The sequence below is a fragment of the Apus apus genome, chromosome 2, assembly GCF_020740795.1.
Source record: "Apus apus isolate bApuApu2 chromosome 2, bApuApu2.pri.cur, whole genome shotgun sequence".
Taxonomy (NCBI): Eukaryota; Metazoa; Chordata; class Aves; order Apodiformes; family Apodidae; genus Apus; species Apus apus.
In genome coordinates, this window is record NC_067283.1 from 36,213,301 (window position 1) to 36,236,990 (window position 23,690).

The window sequence follows — 23,690 nt, forward strand, 5'->3', positions numbered from 1 at the left end:
ATGTATTAGTAAGACAATAAAGCAATCAAAACCCAAATCAGAGCCAGAATTTTCCCTTTTACATACAGAGACAACATGACAACATGACAACATGACAACAGAGAATCTCCCAGTGCATTTAAGAACAGATGTAAATAGAAAGTAACCTGCTTAGTAGTATACTGAACAATAGTTTCTGTAGGCCATGACAGAAGCAAAGAACTACTTCACTTTTGCAGACTGAGTTCAAAGACAGATTGTCAGATGCAACAACAGATGAAAACACAGCAGATAGAACCTCAGGGAGGCCAATTACCTGCTTTAAATGTTAGCTTGGCATCACAAGCAGTGCGAGTTGGGCACTAAATGTCTATACAGTACTTTATATGAAGAACCTCGGTTGCACAATTAGCCACAGCACACAGCATGAATGCTGGCGATTAGTTTGTGATGCCAGCCAAACTGAGCATTAAGCTCCAGCCTGTTTGTTCTGGTGAGTGTTGGTTTTTGTTTGTTGTTTTTTTTTTTAGTCTTATTTTCTTGTTAGTGGTGGTTCGGTGTTTTTTTGTTTGTTTGTTTTAAATGCTCGTGATTAGAAAGATTTATGATTTGTTAATCCTGGAAATCTTACTACTAAATCTAGTCCTGTTTTCAGCCTATAGGGATGATACTGCCTTTGCAAATTGCAAAGCTTCAAACAAAAATCTATGATGATTTTTTCCTGCAAGGACCATAAGACCAGGTTAACAAAAACAAATGCAACAGATAGAAACTCAGCCCTTGATTAAGTCCACATTTTTAATACACTACTTCCACCTGCAGTAGAAGCTGAAAAGGCAACTTGTAAAATTATTCAATTACTATGAATCCAATGGACTTCAATACAAGATGAGGCAAATCCGCACTTTTTCACAACAAGATGCTTTGTTCTGGTCCTTCCAGGGCAAAGTCTGAAACAAGCAGCATGCTGGTAATCAGCTAAAAATGAAGTTACTAGAACTGCAGACTGCAAAAGACTTCTGTTGTTCTGTCAGTATAAAACCCTTGGCTTACTCCTTCCATCCAGAACATCCAAGATTTTAATTCACAAATCTTGATGCTTATGATTGAGTAAAAGAAAAAATGTGTAATTTTATCATCAGTGTTACCGTACAAACTGCTACAAGGCCTGGTATACATTCATACATGTCTTGTTCATTTTCTAATTACTTAATTTCAGTATTTAAAGATCACTTTAATAGCAGTTCTAAAATCCCACTTTGTTCCTATGCTTATGTAAAAGAGAGCTGTACTGGTTCCACTTCTGGAAACCAATTCAGTTTTGCTTAAGGCACAGCACTGCATCACCATTATCTTCATCCTCTACTACAGGTTGGAACGGGTCAGCCAGGGAAATTCCTGAAAACACAAAAAAAAAGTCAGAGTAAAAAACATTTCAGAATGGACAAACAGTAAGAGGAATAGTATACAAGTATGTATTAACAAACACATGGAATCTACAGGAAATATGGACTTCCCCAAAACACTTTGCTGCATTTTGTCAGGAATGGAAAGGAACGACCATAAATTCTGGAAACAATAATTTAAACCACTATAATTTAATAATAGCCAAAAGAAAAAATAAAAACAAACAAAAAAGCAATGAAAGCAGATGGCACAGTGTAAAAGCACCCATTCTCCTATCTCCCAAATCTAAAGATAATCCTTCTGCCTTGCAACTCTGCTTTCTCTGCAGTTTAAGTGCAATTTCCTGAGGATTTCAGAGGCTTGCTGACATGAACCTTGCAGAAAAATAAAGGAAAAAATACACATACCTGTTTCTTTCTCTCAGACTGTGGATCAATCATTACATTAATAAGAGAAGGTGTTTGCTTGTCAGCCAGGCTTGCTTTCAGAGCATTTTGCAGTTCTTCCGGTGTTTTAACAAAGTATCCTTTACCTCCAAAGGCAGACATAATTTTCTCATAGTGTGAATTTGGCAGGAGAGAAACAGGAGGTGCACTGTAACAAAATGGAAATCCTGTGAGTAATGCCAGGGAAGAATTGCCAGCATTGATTTTATAGTATAAGATGATTATTGTGCTGGCCTGAAGAATTCTTCTGGGCTGGAAGAACTGTGTTTCCTATACCACTTATTTTTACAGGGTAGCTTACTCATTTGTATCTTCTGGAGCAGAGCTTAGCTCTCTTGGTATAGAGATCTCAGCTCCAGGAGTAGAAGCCCAGTATAAACTCAGAACAAAAGCTTCAGGTAGCTTTAGAGAGTATAATAATTTTGGAGGTTACCCCACTATGAATTCTGTACTTTGTGGCCTGAACTGCTGCAGGAACCTGAGACAATTAATAAACATCTCTTTGCTGCACCACTGTGTAAACAATAGTCTGAAATTAGGTTGGTTGCTTGCTTTTGGCAATGGTTCTGATTTACATGAACTTCGCCTTGAACTAAGCTCACTTTATGAAAAATTTCAATCTGGATCACAAAGCATTAGAAGTTCAAACCACTACTATTTTGGTCACTTCTTCCTTAATTAACAGGACATAGTTTGAAAATGCTCACCATGTAGCAGGATCTCCTAATTTTAACATCTGCTTCCAGGCATCTGCATCCAAGCCAGTGTAAATCCCATTGTTGTTTACTACAATAATCAGGATTGGCAAGTTGTATCTACAAAAAGATGCATTTGAAAGAATTCTGAAATACTTGCACCTTTCCGTAAGGTCTTAAGCATCTTAAACATCATACTTTTCCTTAGAAGTAAAATAATAATGAAAAAAATCACTTCCACCTGAAACATTATCTATTTGTCAGTGATCACACGTTATGTCACAACAGCATAAAAACGACCATCTGTATTTTTTGGCTTGTTCTCCTGCTAAAAGCAGCGTCCTTTGCCTTCCAGTCACATTGATCCTGGCAACACGTGAAGAGGGTCTTCGTGAGCAAAAAGCAATTACCTGCAAATAGTTTCCACCTCCATCCCAGAAAATCCGAAGGCACTGTCTCCCTCTATGCAGACGACCCGCTTTTCAGGTGCTCGGTCTCTAACCACCATCGCAGCTGCTACAGCAAAGCCCAGGCCAACTCCCATTGTCCCAAAAGTACCTGCATCAAGCCTGAAGGGGAGAATGCAGAATTACTACCCCGTTATCTCTACTCCAACTTTTAAGCTGATCTATGGTGACTCATGATTACTTTTAATAAAGTGCCATATATTATTCAAATACTGTTTCATAAACAGTTGGAATAAAAAGATACCAGATGTATAGTTTATTCTCTTCGGTCAAACATTTGATAGGACTGCAGATGTTTTAAGTGATACCAACATACTGGAACTTGAATTAAAACTAAGAACTCTTATACACTAGAGGCTCTACAATAAAGAGCTATTCTTGAATGCTTTTAGCTTGCATAGTAACACTATCTCCAACAACAGGCAGTCTACATGAAATCTTCCTACATTTAACTTCTTGAAAAATATAACTAGAAGTCTGAAAGCCATCAGTTAAATATTGCCATTCAAGCGTTAGTCTCCTGTTCAACTTTTGAAATAAAATTGTAAGGTGTCACTTCAGTCAGAAGTACATAATGGATACAAAAGTACTATTAAATTATTCTAGCTAAGAAGTAGATTATTCTAGGATTAACTCTCCAAATCTGCTTTCAGATATGCACAATACAACCTGAAGAGGCTACCATTAACATTAATCTGCCCAGGCTTTTTTTTTGTTTGCTTTGGAGTTCTTCTGTTTACAAAGAAGTATCTAGGTTAATTTAGGACTTCAGTGCTACTTGCACAAGGCACAAGCTTCCACAGTCAGATCATAAGTTTCACCTCACCAGACAGAATTCACTTCCCCTCCCCCTCCAAGAAACAGGACTTAATTCCTACTTATATTAAAACTAGACAAAACATTTAAAGTGACATACCAACATTTCCAAATTTGAATGCCTACATCTTAGGCATGCAGGTTTACATGAAAGTGTGTGCAATATATAATCCAACTTTCAAAATAAGTTGATTCTTAAGTTTTCTCCATTTTCCAGCGTGTTTCAAGAAAAAAGTCTTCATATGAATTCTTTTCAACATGAGAAATTCAATGATTATTTTCATTTTTAAAATAAATATTTTGATTCCAAGCACAAAAATACACATCTACAGCAGGGAATTCAGCATGATGCTTTTCACTCACTTTCTACAAAAGAGTGAAAAACTATCACCATTTGGCTGCAGAGCACACAGTCAAGTCACAGAGACCAGACATCGGTGTATGAGTGGAAAACTTTCTTTAACCCCTCTCCTAACATCCTGAACTTTTTTTTTTAAGGACCTTTAAAAATAATTTAAAAAATTCTGCACCACCCTACTTCTCAGCTGAATGAAAACATTCACACATAGATCTAGTCTGCTGGGTCAGCACAACAAAGAAAATACCAGACCTTTGACGGGGATGGAAGTTTGGAAGCATAGTTCGTCCGATGTCCATGGTGTTTGCTCCCTCACTTACTAAGATGCAGTCCTTGGGTATCAGTTCTCTGATGTGATGAAAGACCGTGTAATAATTCATAGGCAGGCTTTTCTGTAATGCTAATGCCTTAAAAATAAGAGATTTTAGTAACTTCTATGCATAACATTTATAATACAGTGCAGAACTGACTCTGCATTGGCACCTGTTAGGGTGAGCCACCTCCTCTTCAAAACAAACGCTACCTTTGATCTTTCCTCATTGTTTGTTATTTTCTCTCTTAGGTGTTTCCACCACTCTGAATTAGAAGGGTATTTCAATGGTCTTTTGCTGAATTCTTCTAGGAGCTGTAACAACATGGAAATGTTGCAGGGATTTCTTTCAAAATCTTTTAAAAAAACATCACAAGCAATCACAGTATCACTGATCAGAATCTTCAACTTCCAGTTTGGGAACAGACTGGATGCAAAGCATGAATATGTTGCCTGAGGAATGGTTTACTTGGAACAGTTGTTTACCTGGTAGCTTACTTCTATATACATCAGAGGAAATCAAGGTCAAAACAGGAGGACACCTGACATTACGTTACCTGCTTAGTCACGGCATTGATGTCACCCAATAAAACTGCAGCTGGCCTCACATTATTCCCCAGCTCTTCTGCACAAATATCAATCTATATTTTAAAAAAGTAAGACTACCATTAATTCAAAGATATTAAAGATATTTTTTTTTCCAGTTTAAGAGAAGAACATTGTCTAATAATGCCTTCATATCTTGTTTTGGCTGTACACTTCCTCTGACTTTCACTGAAATGATGTCAAGGAATCCTTTATTCCAAGTAAAATCCTATGCTACATACTCAATAAGTAGAAGTTCATATATATTCTTAAAATTGACTGCTAGCTTCTTTCAAGCTCTTACAGAGAGTACAGAAATTTATTAGAACATTAAGGAGAATGAGGTGGTGATTTTAGTGATAATTATACAAGAACTAAAAATCTAGGCTTAGGTAAACCCTTAAAGTCTATGCACAGCAGTAATTTTCTTACTGAGAAAAGTTTAACATGGCAGTTAGAATTCGACTAGTATAAAGAAACTGAGGAATAAATTGCAAGCACTGAAGAAACTTCCCCACTTTCTTCATCAGTGATGTACAAGACCTGTAAGGTTACATGGAATACTAACTCATGACCAGGTTGCATAGACTATGAAGTGAATTAGTATTTTAATACTAACTCTTGACAATGAAAAAAATTACTTTAAGATGAATAAATATTTTTCTTTACATTTTTTACAAAAAGGAAACAGAAAAGATGTATTATTACATAAGTCAAAAGGACTTCTAACTGAAAAAAATTATGTTATTGCTCTGGAAAAGATGCACAGTTTGGAAGGCGAGATGATGTTCCAGATCCCTGACAGCCGACACAATTCAGCACAATGAATCAACTACTGCACTTTGATCACAAACTGTAAAGGAGAAGATTTTAAGGATATAAACAATTTAACAACTTATCTTTCTAAGAGCTGGCAGATTGCCAAATACATCAGTCAGTTAAACAGCCTTTTTTCCTGTTTTCTTATTAATATTTCTGAGTGACTGAGCTCTTAGGATGACTGGCTCTGGATCTGAAAGTAATTCTATGTCAAAAAAATCCAGCAGAGAGCAGTCAAACAGTATGAGTGGTACACAATTTCAAGACAATTTCCTTTCAATCACAGAAATTCCAGTGCTCCAAAGATCACACAAGTATCACGAGTCTAATCCTGTACTAGTCAACTACATAGAAGAGTCTGTCCTCCTCATCACAGCAGCACCAAGTCCTTGATAGCAGGAACAACGCTGTAATCATTTTTATATCAAAAAAAAGGAAGTTAAAAAAGACATCACAACTAATTCTGGACAACTACCATAACTATATGCACCGTACTCAACTGTCCATAGGGCAGTATTTGCCACATACATTACACTGCCAGAATAACTTACAATAACTGCTCTAGGCAGTGCTAGAACACAGAGGACTCACTTCAAGTGACAACAATTTTCCTGTTTACCTGAATAACCTTTACATCGTGTCGAAACCTTGGTGGAAGACCAAAATGCAAAATCCAATTCAATCTTGCCCCAAGCAAGATGATTACATCAGCATTCTGTAGTGCCCTAATAAAGGGAAATAAGAGAAACAGATAAAGAGGAATTATTATTACATGTGTTTTCAAAATTAATTCAAAGTAATCCTAAGCACCACAGCAAATCCCAGAAGATGATCTTTCCTTTATGCTGCATTCTTAGTCCCAAAAACATGTATCCTTTTACACAGCCAATCACCAAGCCATTCTTCAGTTTAGGAGCTCAAGAGGAAAACAAAAGGAATCATCACACAAGGAGACTAACAAGATGATGCAATGACACTGAGGTTAAAGCAAAAGACTCACTACTGCGATACTGACAACAGTGGGTGCCGAAATTAAGATTGTTGTGAACCTCTCAGTTTAGACTCCTGTTAATTTAACCTTTTAGCTGGGTAGACAACTTTTGGTGTATTATTTCACTCTCCATTTTTCTTAACAGCATGCTTAATAATGATAGAGCTAAGATGCTCAAAAACAGACAACAGGTTAATCTCGAAGTCCGTAAATGCTCCATCTGCAAGCTGACTCTGTGCCTGTTCTTAAGAGTTCATTCACATTCATTTTGCCAAAAGCCAAAAAGAGCTCTTTTAAGTTACTTTAAACATAGTCCTGCAGTATAGCTGAAATACCTTATTTTTATTTTAAAATAAACTGCCATTTATTGACAGGGTATTGCAAACACCAGGTGGGTGGCAAAACCTTCACTGCAGTGTGTGCCTCTTAAGCTTCTGTTTGTTGTGTTCAAATAAAAGCTAGTAGCTTCTCTAGTGCCCTAAGTTAATGAAATGTTTAATATAAATTGTTTACCAGTTTCATGTTATGCTATGGAATACACACTAACAACATTGATACATCTACTTGCCATGGGTTTCACAGTTACAGAATATGAGCTCTCTGACAAAGTATCCTCCTAGCCGGCATTCTAAGCATTGCCCAAAGTCATCTGCCTAAATCTGTTCTTTCTTTCCAAGGAAGATCTTCAGTGCCCTAAAATGAGGTGCAAAATGCGGTTCAAAAATTTTTGTTGTCTGCATTTTGTCTTCCCTGGCATCTGTAGACCACCAAAATTCCTAGTTTTTTCTCAGATGTTAGGATTAGAAGCCTTGCTTTGTATTTACGTTGATCTTGCTGCAGCTACACAATTCGGATGGTTATCAGGAACTACTCCTTTTGCCATTGGTGTAGGCAAAAAAGGCAGTCCAGAAAGGTCCACCAACTTTCTGATGTTCTTTTCAGCATGTGAATAAGCAGCACCTAAATGAAATGAAAAAGACTGCTTAATACTACAGAAACCTACTGTATTGGCTTGAATTTCAATTAACCTGAGTACATTATTGGCAGAAAGAATACTACTTCCCATTATGAAAGCTGCTTGTTATTTTTAGTTCTGGGGAACTTAAAATGTAACATGCCAAACTATGGGTGTTTAGCTTCAGACTCTCTGCATTTTTGATAGAAACTCCTTTTAAAACTTCAGCTGAGCTATTTAGCTAGTTCTGTAAAGCAGGACAGAGGGAAAGAGTAGATTTTGTTTATCTAAAATGACAATTTTGAGTGGGTGAAGTTCAGTATTATGAGGCAGAGACTTCTGCAGCAGCAACAGGAGATGACCTTTGTGTCATGTCATTTTTTGCTTGCCCCCCAACTTATTTTATCTCAAGCTCCTTAAAAATCTGCCCTAAAAAGTCTACTATAAGCCTTTAATGATAAAAAAAAAAGAAAAAAAGAGAAGCTCAAGGAAGACCTTGCAAAGATTATGTGTTTGTGCATACATTTAATGTGATGCTACCTTCAGTACAAGGGTGCTGAAGTAAGGTTGCCCAGGCAACCTGGAGTAACTGACTGGCCCTTGTGCAATGACTTAAGTCCATGAAATCTTAAATCCTGAAGAATAAACGTCTGTATTTCTTCCAAAAATTCTGCTAACAACAATATATAACAGAAAGTCCAGGTACATTTGTTAAGTAGATTTTCAATTGCTGACATCAACAAAACACATATCTATGTATTTGTGTGTTTTCTACTTTCCACTTCCAAAGAATACCCTTTTGTACATGTGTATCAAGGCAGTGAGAGGAAAAAAAAACAAACTTTCCTGATCTACCTTCTGTCTACTATTTAATTACTTAACCAATGATAAGGTGTATCTCATCATTTCACTCCCTGATTAAACATAGAACCCACATCTGTAAGAAAACAGCCTGGATGAAAAAAAATTGGTAATTCCAATTCTCTTCCTAGCAGATGTGTATCTTCAACAGAAACGCCAGTGCAGTGACTAACATTCCACAAAGAGGGACAAAATAAGCAAACCAGGACAGAGAATAATTATCCTCTACCTTCAGGGACACTTCTGTTTCAGGAACGAAATACATTGGAAGAGTACAACGGTAGGTCTGTAAAACAGCAATCACAGCAACGTCTGCTGTATTGTTTCATGTCTCCACACAGGCAGGCCAGCACTTTCAGTAAGTCCAAATGAGAAAAAGACCTTTGGTTATTCTGTTTTTTGCTATATAGGCCAGAGCATCAGACAGAAATTATTACTTCTGTCTTCCAACAGAATTTGTTCAGCATTTTGGAAGTGATCCCTTGGTATTGGCTCTAGGCTTAAGACAATGGTTATCCATTTTTTTTCTACTTACATTTGTATTTTATCAATTGACCTTTACCTTAAACTAGATGAAGACAACAGCTACACAACAGAATAAAAATTGTTTAAAAACAGAGCAGATTTTAACATTAAATATTGAAGAAATGTGGGTTTGGTTTTGTTTGTTTGCTTTAACAGAGAGTGAAAAGGAGATGACTAACACTTATAGGGAAAGAAACCACATTGGTCTTTGCTCTTTTCCAGAACTTGTCCAGTTTAAAGCTACATCAAAGCACACTACCTTTGCCAATGATGAGCAGAGGCTGCTTGGAACAAGCAATGATAGACACTGCTTGGGATACAGCAGAGTGTTCAGCTGTGCTGATGGGAGGAGGCAGGCAACACTCCACATACCTGGAAGTCAAGCAGAACAAAAGAAGCTCTTAAAAAATGTGAAAAAAGAAATGTTGAAAGATAAAACCTATTGTTCAGCATAAACCAGCAGTTGCTACACACCATGTTACTCACAACATTCATCAGAAAAGGATGCATTTTTTTTTAAACAGGCTTTGAGGTTTCCCTTGCATGTTTCTTTACTCTTATAGGTAGTGTTGTTCCAGAGATTTACAAAGTGACATCATCGTAATACCATCATATTAATACACTCATTTTTGCACATTTAATTACAAACTATAATCTACACCACGTGTTATGATAGGATGTTACATTTAGTGGCTGGATTTTTAGTATCATTTCAACCTTGTGGCAAATTATTTAATCTATTGCTCTGGTTTATCTTTTCCTTGCTTTAAGAGAAGAACATACAAACGTAACTTAAAACTAAAATTTCTTTTATTCAGTGAATTGAAAAACAATGAATATAGTCTTTACGCACTTGACAGCGCTCGTGTTCACCTGAAGATTCACAAAATCCCCAGGTATATCAATATAGCAGGCACCTGGACGACCATATATGCTGGTTCTTACAGCCTAGAAACAGATAATAAGTTTTAACCACTGTTTGAAAGTATTTTCAAAATCCTTAGGTGTAAAACCCAAGAAAACTCTTCTATAGGCAGAGAAGGAACATGCTGTTTCATACTGCTGAACCACCATAGGGAAAGCCCCCATGGATTGATTTATACCAATTAATTTAAGTTCTGATAGATATTTACATTTTCCTCTATACGCCAGCTGAAGCCTTTCAGTAGATGCACAGTGTTAGGCTGCAAATTATTTGTTTAGTTTACAATGAGACAACTGCATTATCAGCTGCAGCATCTGGAAATAATTAAAATTTCATGCTGAACTTTACAGGAGCACAAACAGATAAAACCCAAGACAACCAACATCTCCATTTTCTATTACTTTTGATTCCAGTTCTTCTACTACAGGTAGATGCTCTGCTGAATTTGCACTTCTGTAAACAGTAACATTGTTTGCAGGATTTAGGCTGACAGGGCTGAAGTGTTGCTACAGCAGCAGCAAGAGACTTGTAAAGCTTTCTGAAGCACTGAGATAAGGATGTGTTTTCTCTCGCTCTCAAAAAACCCCACCAAATCAATAACCAAACCCAAAACCCAAAGAAAACCATCTCTGCTGCCCTCCCTCCAAATCTGCTTCACATGATAGTAGTAAGAGAACTGAAGTTTGTAGTATTACATTTCTAGTTACTGTATCTCTCCCTTCTTTCTCTTTCTTTCACAGAAATTTTCCAGCTCTGACTGAAGCTAGCAAAAAATGCTACAGAGATCAGTAAGCAACAGACTGGACCAGAATCTATTTCTAGCCTGTTCCAGAGCACAGCTCATAGGAAAAACCTCTCTGGTTTTTAATTTACTCAATCAATCAACACCTAGTATCCACAGGATCAAGCTATTTACAGTAACAGCTATACAAAAAACAAACCACTCAAAGCTCATATGGTAGGAGACAGTTACTCAGTGTTCTGTTGATAATATAGTATTTTTTCATACCTTTCAATAACAGCAGGAATAACTTCCAGGCTGCTTGGGCGGACAGACAGTTTGGTGTACAACCTACCAGCTTCAACCTGAAGAAACATACATAACTGTTACACTGATTTATCAAAACGATTTGTTCATTTTAATCTCATTTCAACAGGAATAAAAAGAAAAAAATGCTAAACAGAAAGCAACTCCCACATTGAAAATTGCAGTTCCTCAGCTGGTGGAAACTGTCAAAGCCATGCTCACTCCACCAAGGACTTAGGTAATTTTTTCCAGAAAGTGGGGGTGCTTTAGTTGGAAAGTTTATTTTGCCTTCTTCCATCACAGAAAGGCAGGCAACAGCAATCTACACCAGCTGAGAAACTAAAACAGAGCACGAATTCTAACATAACTGTGGACAAAGACATTCCAAATAATCTGCTGCATTTACGCAGTGCCAACCTTACACCAGTAGATGGAGCAACAGCATTACAAGATATCAGGAAACGGTGTTTGTGAACGTTACTCTTCCACTAGTGAAGAAACAACACGAATTATTTAACTGGAATATTTTTATACAAAGTTGTATGTCTGTGTACCTGTGGGAATTCCTGAAAAGCTCCCATGGTCTCCTGATTTCTGTCAGAAGAGCCTCCAATAACAATCAAAGGCCTAGAAAAGTATAACAAGACAATGTTAATCATACATGTATTTTTTACAAGTGCAATCACATCAGTAAATTCTCCTGATGGTCAAATCCTACTGCTCTTGGCATGCTGAGCACCTTCAGCATCCACAGATCTCAAAAGTAATAGAAAGAAACCAGCACAATAGAGAAGTGGATTCTACATATTAGCCGGTGGACTTTCTAGCAACTTTTGTGTTACTAGTTTTAGGACAAGCTGTCTGTATTAAAGTGCTCCACATCTAGCATAAGAATTTGAAAACTAAGCCATTTTGCTAGCAGTTTTCATTAAAGTTTGATAACATGAGCGGCAAGATGGTTTGAAAGGAACAACAACAGCTAATCTAAATAGTATTGATTGGTCTAAAAAGCACTAAGATGTTTATTCATAAGAGGCATTGTAATGTGTACAAATACTAGAACTAAGAGCCATAGTAGGAAACAATCTTTTCAGAAGAACAGATTTTCTTCACGTAGAATTTGGAGCACAGCAGAAATTAGCTGTATCTGACAACACTAGTCACTGCATTTAGTTTTGGTAAAAAAACCAACCAAACCCAAACCAGATCAAAACTCAAAAAACCAAGACCAAAGAGATGAACAAAAATTTCACAGGCCTACAAGTGGTCCTGTTCTTAAATTAGTTCATAGCTATTTGAGAAAGGCATTATTAGTCTACATCAGGGGTTATACATTCCACTGGAACACATTTTTAATATAATTTCCACAAAATACAATAAATTATTGTCCTACAGTGAAAGAAAACTGGCCTTTTATTCAGTTTGCGGATCAAACTCAAACTCCTCAAAAATGCTAAAAGCTGACTTAAAGAGTCAGGTGGCTTATTAATCTGCTCATTCATCCACACTGAATCTACCATACCCACCGAAATATCGGGTCAACAGCTTTCTAGGCTTTCCTCCTAAACAATTTATCTTCAGATACTGTTTTCCTTCAACTGCATTTATCTCTATAAGGTGTTTAAATTGAAACATTTACAGTGTGTTCAATGCATAGTGCTATATTTAATCACCGTTGAAATTTGGAGATCTGTATATCTAGATCCAAGCTTCAAAACCAAGCCATTCCTCTGCCACAAATAACAAATCTCAGTTCTAATCCTCTGACACAATCAGATGAGAATTTCAGGCTGTATCTTATCTCTATGAAAAATCCTTATGGAAAATCCATTTGATGTATAGATATTTTATTCTGCTGATTCTCTCACTTCAGCAAAATGATTATGACTATCCAGATACAACCAGTCTGTTTCAGTGACAAACCCTATGTTCCTTCCACTTATATTTTCCAAATTTATTTAAATGTTTCAATAAACAAAGTTACTACCGCTTCCCAATCCTGAAACACAACAAAGAGAACACTCTACTCTTAAGAAATAGAACTTCTCACAGCAGATTGTATTTGATTGGCACAAGCAAACCGCTCAATGTGTATTTTCCCTTCCTTTCCTTCACTTGAGCTACTGCTCTTCCATTGCAACACTCCTCCATAGTGCCTGCCCAAGTGTTCATGCTGCTGTCTAGGGCAATAGGCCAGAAAGCTAATCAGTTAACTCAACAGAAAAATCCCTAGCCTTCCTCTCGAAAGCATAGCACCCTTTCTTACAATGGTATTGCCAGCCGAAAGTAAATGTGAAAGCATCTTTGGGTTTCTCAAACACTCACAGAGGTGCCTGCTAATGAAGGAATTCAAGAAAATGAGTCATTAGGCTCAACTTGGGGTTTCTGAATGCTTACTTCTCTCCTTTTGGCACCTGGCAGGCAAAAGGCAAACCTGATGTGACCAGTGAAAAAAATAATTGGCCAAACACTGTGGTTTGGTCAGTGAAACACAGTCTTCTTACTCTATTATCAAATATTCTGCCAAACTAGATAAATAATCTCATTTTTTTTTTTCCAAAAGCACAGGATTCAGTGTAAGGGAGGTGAGACACTGGAACAGGCTGCCCAGAGATGTTGTGGGGGCTCCATCCCTGGAGACGTTCAAGGGCAGGTTGGATGGGGCTCTGAGCAGCCTGCTCTAGTGGGAGGTGTCCCTGCCCATGCAGGGGAGTTGGAACTCGATGATCTTCAAGGTCCCTTCCAACTCCAAACATTCTGTGATTACGCAAGATCAAGCCAGTTAAACAGAGCTTATTTCAGACACTGTTTCCCACAGCACTCTCCTAGAGAAACTGTCTGCTCATGGCTTGGATGGGCACATGCTGGGTTAAAAACAGGCTGGATGGCCAGGCTCAAAGAGTTGTGGTCAACAGAGTCAAATTCAGTTGGTGGCCAGTCACAAGTGGTATTCCCCAGGGCTCAGTGCTGGGGCACTCCTGTTTAACATCTTTATCAGTGATATAGACCAGGGGATAGAATGCACCCCTAGTAAATTTGCAGATGACACTAAGCTGGGTGGAAGCATTGATTTGCCTGAGGGTGGAGAGGCTCTAGAGCGGGATCTAGACAGGCTTGATTGATGGGCCAGGGCCAATGGCTTTAGTTTCAATAAGGCCAAATGTCAGGTACTGCACTTAGGCCACAACCACCTGCAGTAGTTGGGGAGGAGTGACTGGAGAGCTGCCCAGCAGAGACGGACCTCTGTGTGTATTGACTGACAGCTGGCTGAACACGAGCCAGCAGTGTGCCAGGTGGCCAAGAGGGCCAATGGCATCCTGGCCTGTATAAGGACTAGTGTGACCAGCAGAATCAGGGGAATTATCATGCCCCTGTACGCAGCAGTGGTGAGGCCACATCTCTAGTACTGCATGTAGTTTTGGGCCCCTCACTACAGAAAGGATATTGAGCTACTAGAGTGTCCAAAGAAGGGCAAGGAAGCTGATATAGGGTTTGGAGCATGTGTCTTACAAGGAGCAGCTGAGGGAGCTGGGGTTGTTCAGCCTAGAGAAAAGGAGCCTGGGGGGAGGCGTTATTGCTCTTTACAACTACCTGAAAGGAGGTTGTAAGGAGGTGGGGATTGGTCTGTTCAATAAAGTTAAAAGTGATGGAACAAGCTGTAATGGTCTCAAGCTGCATCAAGGGAGGTTTAGACTGGATGTTAGGAAGAATTTCTTCACTGAAAGGGTGATCAGGCATTGGAACAGGCTGCCTGGGGCAGTGGTGGAGTCACCATCCCTGGAGGTATTTCAGAGTAGCATAGACATAGTAGTTAGGGATATGGTTTAGTTAAGGACTTGCCAGTATTAGGCTAATGGTTAGACTCAATGACCTTAAAGGTATTTTCCAACCAAGGTAATTCTGAGATTCTGTGAAAACTCAGTTTGTGAGAAAATAGAAATGTCTTCTGCAAATTGATAAGCAAGTGCTTCTTTCTTATAACCAAATCCATGACTGTCCAAAAGCAAGGGTTTATTATGATTTTTTTTTTTTTAAATCTCAGGTCACATAGGGACAGCAAAACTTTAGTCAATAACTCATTTTTTAAAAAAGGAATTTCAGCATTAGAGGTCTTTTTGTTAGCATTCCCATTATTGAGCTTCCCTTGTCCACCAGTTGTCCACCAGTCACTATTAATCTAATGCTTCAGATCACATGTACTTTTTTATTACCAGAGCTTCTACCCAAAATACCTCATTCACCTTTTTGAACAGCTTTCAGTGCCAGACGAGCTGAAGTTGCTGCATCTCAGTGAAGGCTTGTGGGAGTAAATGCTATCACTTTGTACATCATTTAATTCAATACTTAATTACTGCTCTAAATGTCTGTGTGGGGAGCAAATATGGCTTTTAAAAATACAGTTGTCATTTTGTTCACATATGAAATAAAGTAATTCAAAGGCAATGTGGATCTTCAAAAAAAAAAATCTTAGACTCTCCACAATCAATATAGCATTACTAGCTGAATATTGACTTCATTTTCAAATGTATTCATACAATCAGGTACACTGATAGATTTTCCAATGTATGCATAATGGAGTAGGACAAAAAGGAAATTCTATCCATGAGAATACACAAAATGAAACTAAACTACTTTTAGGTTTGACAACTGAAGAATTTCCCTCTTGTCACCCATCAAAAAAAAAAAAGTCCTATATAAAATACTGTGGAGTTCAATATCTGCAATGAACAACAACAACAATTATTAAAATTTTAAATGGAAAATGTAGTTAAATTACCAGCAGTTCATGGTTGCATTTGCCATCCCACCAAGGGCATGTAAAAATCCTGGACCGGACACTACAAGACACACTCCCGGTCTAGAGGAAAACAAACCAAAACAATGAGATAGAAATAAAAAGTGAGGAGAGGGAACACTGAACAATTCACCAACAAAAATTAGTAAGATGCTGAAATATAAAGTATTAAAGTTTTACTTAAGTCATCAAAATGCACAAATGCCAAGGGGTTTGTATGAAGGACTAAAGATAGATGTGGGAATCAGAAATCATTTAGCCTTATCAACTCAATTGAAAAGCAAATGAACAGCTGTTATGTGCCACCCACACAGTGGTCTGCAACATATGCAGGCTCATCATAACACAGCTCCTTTTATTGCATTTACTCTGTTACCTAATGTTTATAAGGAATTTGGTAAGCCACTTATGTTTGCAGTTTTCTCAACTTCACTTTAGCACTCGAGACCAACGAAGAAAGCTCACAAAGGAGGAATTGCATCTGCTTCAACTCAAATTTTATTATGGTTTAATTCAGGTAGAGACACTTGTTATTCCAGGTGATGATATAAAAATGGCAGTTCTCAATTACTGAGCATGATTTAGTAGCTTTACAAACTCTTTACATTTCACAGGAGAAAAAAAACCCAACAGCTTACTTCCAGAGGATTATTTAAAGGAAGAAAAACTAAACTACATACACAGGTGCCATGCTTGCAGATAGAATAAGGAATCATCAGGTCTGCAACAGTGAGCAAGCAGACACTGGATGTTTACTTTAGAAAAGGATCCATGGGGTTACTCAAGAGGCACACCTCAAGTCACAGGCCCCAGAATGGTTCCCAACACCGTTAAGAGCAAAATGCAATAGAAAAGGGAAAAGTCAGTATTTTATGTCAGAAACAGCACAGGAGAGACTGGAAGGCCTGTAATGAGTATTGATAAGGTATTTGTTAAACACTACCCCCAGATGATGAGATTGAGGTATAGCAGGTCCAAAAAGTTGCAACAAACAATGGTGGCCTGATTTCTGCCCCTCACACCAATGGTGTTAAAATACTATTCAGAAATTACGAGAAAAAATAAAAACACTTAAAAGACAGACAATATTATGAGCTTAAGCACCTCCTTGCTCCTGCCCTGAATCACAGCAACAGAAATACTGATTATTATTATTGACAGTTATTTTAAATTCACATTCCATTTTAACTGCCCTACATCTGCCCATACTAAAAACACCCCTCTCCAAAACAGAAAAACATTTCTAACTTCTGTTGTGTCTAACGCCTAAATGATTACATTTTTTATAAATATTAATAAATATGGAATGTACCTGCCAGTCAAATATCCAACAGCAGATGCAGCATAACAGGCCTATTGAAAACATTGAAGTTAATTATACAGTTATTACTATACACACATTTCAGGGGATCTTGTACATAACTTCCAACAAAAATACTGAATATAAGCAGGTAAAGATTTGCCTTGATCATAAGAGCTTAGATGTTAAGTAGAAGCACCCCTTCACCCTCCCCAATATAAGGTGTTTTCATGAAGGCTTATGTGAAAAATACCTGCCTCCAAATATCAGGCTTCTGCAGTTTCAGGATATTACATTAGGACTATGTATGATTTAAAAAAAAAAAAAGCTAAAACCAAAACAACATAAAGAAAAGCCCCATAACCAGGGAAACAAAATTAACAGAACAGCCTAAGAAACTTCTGCCATCTAGACTAACATGGAAGAGGGATTTAAAAGAGAAAGGCAACAAACAGTAATCCAGTCATCACTGGAATGACTCATCATATTTCAGAAATTAGGCAACAGGTTGAAATTACACGCTGGAGATATTCATAAAAAGATTAGGGATTGCCAGGATATCCAGGGATCAGCACATACATCCCTGACCCTGCTGGCAAGAGACAGGGTGCATCTATCTCAGTGTGGGAAGAGGATACTCCCAGAAGTTAGCAGCTCTCACTGATGGGGCTTTAAATGGTTTGAAGAGGGAAGGGAAAACAAGGCCTGCTGCAAACGTACCTGGGGTTTGCACGATGGGGATTGAAGGTCTGGAAGTCATAAAGGATGCAGGAGACTGGAAACACCTCAAGGGTATAAAAGGGTGTCCCCCTAGAAGATGACACGGCCAGCAGCCCAGCTGAAGTGCCTCTACACCAGTGCATGCAGCATGGGCAACAAACAGGAGTTGGAAGCCATCATTCTACAGGAAAGCTATGATATGGTGGCATTACAGAAACTTGGTGGGATGAATCCTATGATTGGAGTGTGGCTATCGAAGGCCATAAGCTGTTCAGAAGGGACAGGGCAGGAAGAAGGGGTGAAGGTGTTGCCCTCTATGTAAAGAATTGGATAGAGTGTGAAGAGTTGTCCCTAAAAAACAGCCATGAGCAAGTTGAAAGTTTATGGGTGTGAATTAGGGATTGAAACACCAAAGGGAGCCTAGTGGCTGGAGTCTATTACAGGCCACCTGGTCAAGTGGAGCCCATCAATGAAGCCTTCTTACTCCAGCTTGAGGAAACATCGCGATCGTGGGCTCTCATCCTGCTGGGGGATTTTAACCATCCCAACATCTGTTGGGAAAGTAGCACAGCAAGTTGTAGGCAATCCAGGAGACTCCTGGAAGGCCTTAATGACAACTTCTTAAGTCAGGAAATAGACAGTCCTACCCAAGGGGATGTTATTGGACCCGATTGTCACAATAGTAAATGCACTCGTTAGGGATATCAAAGTTGAAGGTCACCTGGGCTGCAGTGACTGTGCACTAGTGCAGCTCACTGTCCTAAGGGGTAAGAGGCAGATGAAAAGCTTAGTCAGGTCTCTGAATTTTAGGAAAGCAAATTTCCAGCTCTTCAAGGAGTTAGTAGATAGGACCCCATAGGAAACGACCCTCAGGGACAAAGGAGCATAACAGAAATGGCAGATCTTTAAAGATGCTTTCCACAGTGTGCAAGAGGTCTCAATCCCCTAGTATAGGAAATCAGGCAAGGAAGGCAAGAGACCAGCATGGCTGAGTCAAGACCTGCTGGTCAAACTAAAAAGCAAGATGGACCTACACAGGCAGTGGAAGAGGGGACAGGTATCCTGGATAGAGTACAGGGACGCTGCCCAGTTATGCAGGGATGAGGTCAGGAAGGCCAAGGCACAGCTAGAACTGAACTTGGCAAGAGATGTTAAGAAAAACAAGAAGGGCTTCTACAGGTACATAAACCAGAAAAGGAAGGTTAAAGAAAGCGTAACACCCCCCGATGAGCCACAATGGTGAAACAGTAACAACAGACGAGGAGAATGCTGAGGTTCTCAACTTTTTTTTCCTCAGTCTTCACTGGCAACCCCTCTCCTCACAGCTCTCACGTTGATGGCCCACAAGATGCAGACCAGAGAGACAAAGTCCCCCCCACTGTAAGTGAAGATAAGGTTTGTGACCATCTGAGGAACCTGAAGATATACAAGTCCATGGGACCTGATGAGATACATCCCAGAGTCCTGAAGGAATTGGTGGATGTAGTTGCCAAACCACTGTCCATGATATTTGAAAAGTCATGGCAGTCAGGTGAAGTCCCTGGTGACTGGAAGAAAGGACATGTTACACTCATATTTAAAAAGGGTAGAAAGCAGAACCCTGGGAATTACCAACCTATCAGCCTCACCTCTGTGCCTGGGAAGATCATGGAACAGATCCTCCTAGAAGACATGCTAAGGCATGTGGAAGAAAAGAAGGTGATCCAGGACAGCCAGCACAGCTTCACCAGGGGCAAATCCTGCCTGACCAACCTAGTGGCTTTCTACAATGAAGTGACTACATCAGTTGACCAGGGAAAAGCAGCAGATGTCATCTATCTGGACTTGTGCAAGGCCTTTGACACAGTCCCCCACAACATCCTTCTCACTAAATTGGAGAGATACAGGTTTGATGGGTGGACTGTTCAGTGGATAAGGAACTGGCTAGATGGTCATATCCAGAGGGTAGTGGTCAATGGCTCTAAGTCCAGATGGAAAACAGTGACAAGTGGTGTCCCTCACGGGGCAGTGCTGGGCCCAGTGTTGTTTTAATATCTTCAGAAACGATATTGACGGTGGCATTGAGAGCACTCTCAGCAAGTTTGCTGACGATACCAAGCTGGGTGGTGCGGTTGCTATGTCAGAGGGATGGGATGCCATCCAGAGGGACCTGGACAAGCTGGAGAAGTGGGCCCAGGTGAACTTCATGAGGTTCAACAAGGCCAAGTGCAGGGTCCTGCACCTGGGCCGAGGTAACCCCATATTTGAATACAGGCTGGGGCAGGTCACACTTGAGAGCAGCCCTGTGGAAAAGGCTCTCAAGTTGCAGCTGCAGCCCAGAAGGCCAACTCCATCCTGGGCTGTATCAGAAGTGTGGCCAGCAGATCAAGAGAGGTGATTCTGCCCCTCTACTCTGCCCTGGTGAGACCTCACCTAGAATACTGCCTCCAGCTCTGGTGCCCCCAGCACAAGAGAGATATGGACCTGTTGGAACATGTCCAGAGAAGGGCCACAAAAATGATCAGAGGGTTGGAGCACCTCTCTTATGAGGACAGGCTGAGGGAGTTGGGATTGTTTGGTCTGAAAAAGAGAAGGCTTTGGGGGGATCTCATAGTGGCCTTCCAATACCTGAAGGGGCCTATAGGAAAGCTGGGGAGGGTCTTTTTACAGGGACTTGCAGTGAGAGGACGAGGGGTAATGATTTTAAGCTGAAATAACAGAGATTCAGGTTAGAGAGCAGGCATAAATTCTTCAGTGTAAGGGTGGTGAGACACTGGAACAGGCTGCCCAGAGATGTTGTGGGGGCTCCATCCCTGGAGGTGTTCAAGGGCAGGTTGGATGCAGCTCTGAGCAGCCTGCTCTAGTGGGAGGTGTCCCTGCCCATGCAGAGGAGTTGGAACTCGATGATCTTCAAGGTCCCTTCCAACTCAAAAAAATATTCTGTAATTCTGTGATTCCCAGTCCTATGAAAGAATCAAATACACCTTTTAAACATTTGTATATGTTTGCCTCTCTCACATGTTACAGATTTTCCACAGAGACTCACGTTCCTCTAAGTTTCCAGATTCCAATATAAGGATGTAAGGATTAGATAGCAAAAACATACAGCTTGTGACCACTTGGTTTATGAGAATTACTATTATAATAACTATTATAATACTTCATTGCCATCTGGAACAATCCACTGAGGCTATGAATTACATGGTGGAACACAGAAAAAGAACACTGCTGCAAAATACAGGCACCTCAACACTGTGCAGGTCCTGAATATCAGGAGTAGTTCCTTATAAAAGTGGTAAAATTCTAATTAATAGTGTTCATATAGAGGGAGGATCCATAAACAAGTTAAAACACAAGAAAAATCTCCTGACAGGGTAAAACCCAAACACTTTATTTATTCGTTGACCTCTGTTACGGAAAATTGACAAATTTACTGGAGCAACTCTGAGTATGGAAAGCTGATGGTCCACTTGCTAGGAGTCCAACAGCTAGCAGCTAGCCAGCCTGCTTGTGCAGCAATCCTTAACAACAAGGTATAAACCTGAGACCACTATACTCCACCTCAGACACTACTGAATGCTTCAAGAGTTACTGCTGGGGGAAACCAAATACATCCAGAACTAGTGGCATAACAGTAAAATAATAATGAGCTTAATTTCTGATACCTAGACAATGAAACTGAAATACTACCCAAGATGCTTATGTTTCCTAGTGAGCATGCAGAAGTATTTTAACTTTCTAAGCTTTGCTCTTTGGTGAGCTTTTAAAACACAGTTAAGTGGAAAAAAAACCACAATTACTAAAAGTAGGACAAGTTTGTCAGCAGGAAAACCTTACTCTTTGGGCACTGCAAGAACAGAACAAAGACAAACAAAAAAACCTACCCTTTTTAGGCCTGTTGGAAATAGCTCCTAAGTAAAATAAGTATCTTTCTGATGGAAGAGGAAAGAAATTGCTATGCAAGTCCTAAAAAATAAATTAAAATACTGCCAATTAGAGAGAGAATAATAATATTAGCCTAATTTGGAAGGGAAGACATCAGCAAAAGAAAATGAGAGAGAAAAAATTTAAGGGAGACGTATATTGGAAAGTTTACAGCAAAATAAAAGTCTGGATGAGCCTCTCAGAAAGTGCCAAATAAAGCCTGACAGTGTATTACTTAAAGGAGACAAAATTGATAATTTTTTCTTTCTATATTGGAATGCTTTGTTTGAATTATTTTTCTCCCTGTTATCTTCTCTCCCACATTGGAGAAAGGCACCTAAGAATTAAAAAAGTTGCAATGCCCTTATTAAAAAAGGAACACTTGAAAACGGAAGTGGGGAGAGAAGGGCAAAACGAAACACCCAACCCAATCCACCAATCCTCCCTTATTCCAGAATGACAGCAACTGCCTCTCTACAGGTTCTTTAGAGATCACATTCTTTCTAGTAAGAAAATATAAACTGGATTCCATTCCTTTGTAAGACAGCTAAAAGAAAAGATTGGTCCTACTATAGATATATACTTACAGCTTGCTCGTTTCTCATTCCCACATATTTAATTCCAACTGCTTGGGCTGCAATTGCTATTTCAGTGACTGGAATACCAACGATGCCAAACATGTATTCAATATTCTGAAAAAAAAAAAAAAAAGGTTTAAATAAATCATAACTGTTTTCAAAAAAAAGATAGCTTTCATAAGTAAAGAGTGGTACTAACCATATAGGCATCCTAAAACCAAACTGTAACAACACATGTATTCACACAGAAGCCCACAGGCTACTGTGGCAACACAGACAATGGCAGCCAGTATTTGCAGCCGTGGGCCTCCAAAATCCAGTGCTTTCACAAGGGCTCAAGCCCAGCTCCCTCACTCAACACATGCTTAGCGTTTTTTAGTGACCACTTCTTCCTGGAGATGTCTCTGCTGCCTCATTTTCCTGTCCCAGTAGGTCAGCCTCCGAAAATTCCTAGCATCATCTCACGTTCTTTCGCTTTGACCAGGAATCAAGAGGAAAAAAACACACCAAGCAACCACGGGGACGGTCCAACGCCAGAAGGAACTTACAGACGAAGAAAGAACGACGCTTATTTTTGTTAGGGCTGAGCCCCCTCCCCACGGCAGCTCAGCACCGCCTCCAGCTCACGGAGCGCAGGGCGCTCTGGCGCCATCGGGGCAGGAGGAGCAGGAGGTGCCGCCGGCAGAGCCGCGGGGGCGGCCAGCACGGCTTGGCGGGAGCGGACGAGCCACCGGGCGAGCTGGGCAAGGCGGCAGCTTGTAGGAAAGAAGAAATTAGCGGAGGATGGGGGAAAGCCGCACCGGGGCACACCCCGCAGGCCGGTCACGGGGACCCGTCGGGCCGGGCCCGCTCCCCGGGCTGCTCCTGCTGCTGCGGCGGGGCCTCCCTCCCTCCCGCCCGCGGCCCGGCAGGACAAGCCCTCCCTGCCCGCTCTGCAGAGCCCCGGGGAGCCCGGCCGCGCACACCCGCTTCCCTCCCTCCCTCCCTCCCTCCAGCCCCGCGGGCACCCGCGGCCCGGCTGCCCTGCCCGCAGGGAGGCTGCCGCCGCTCCGCCCGCCCTGCGCTCCTACCTGAGCCTTGAGGGACTCGGCGAGGAGCTGGGCCCCGCTGGCAGCCGCGTCCCCCGCCCCGCTCCCGGAGCCCGCCCCGCTCCCGGAGCCCATCCCGCTGGGAAGCCCGGGCGCTCGGACCGGACGGGACGGGACGGGACCCCCGGCACAAGGTCGGC

The 23,690-nt window shown here is 40.3% G+C and overlaps 1 protein-coding gene across 2 annotated transcripts; it reads right to left on the minus strand.

Moving 5' to 3' along the window:
• Nucleotides 1–759: 759 nt before the first annotated feature.
• On the minus strand, nt 760–23,690 carry HACL1 (2-hydroxyacyl-CoA lyase 1). Of its 2 annotated transcripts, XM_051610942.1 has the most exons (17): nt 23,533–23,690; nt 22,472–22,576; nt 17,274–17,314; nt 15,944–16,024; nt 11,721–11,793; nt 11,150–11,225; nt 10,068–10,164; nt 9,474–9,586; nt 7,698–7,833; nt 6,502–6,607; nt 5,036–5,119; nt 4,692–4,793; nt 4,421–4,575; nt 2,938–3,096; nt 2,540–2,647; nt 1,794–1,980; nt 760–1,377 (listed from the first exon to the last, which is right to left on the minus strand). In XM_051610942.1, exons 1-17 carry the CDS (start codon nt 23,623–23,625, stop codon nt 1,345–1,347), a joined length of 1,749 nt encoding a protein of 582 aa, XP_051466902.1. In that variant the 5' UTR covers nt 23,626–23,690; the 3' UTR covers nt 760–1,344. The 2 variants fall into 2 exon arrangements, with proteins under 2 accessions (XP_051466902.1, XP_051466903.1); XM_051610943.1 differs by lacking the exons at nt 17,274–17,314; nt 23,533–23,690 and having other exon boundaries at nt 22,472–22,571.

Bases quoted from the DNA above. Each gene is read 5' to 3' on its own strand.
- HACL1 (XM_051610942.1), bottom strand. From the start codon at position 23,625: ATGGGCTCCGGGAGCGGGGCGGGCTCCGGGAGCGGGGCGGGGGACGCG. The intron at 5,120-6,501 runs GTAAACAGGAAA...TTTAAAATATAG, and splicing joins ACGATGTAAAGGTTATTCAG to ATTGATATTTGTGCAGAAGA. The intron at 4,794-5,035 runs GTAACGTAATGT...ATGTTGTTACAG, and splicing joins TCAATGCCGTGACTAAGCAG to CTCCTAGAAGAATTCAGCAA.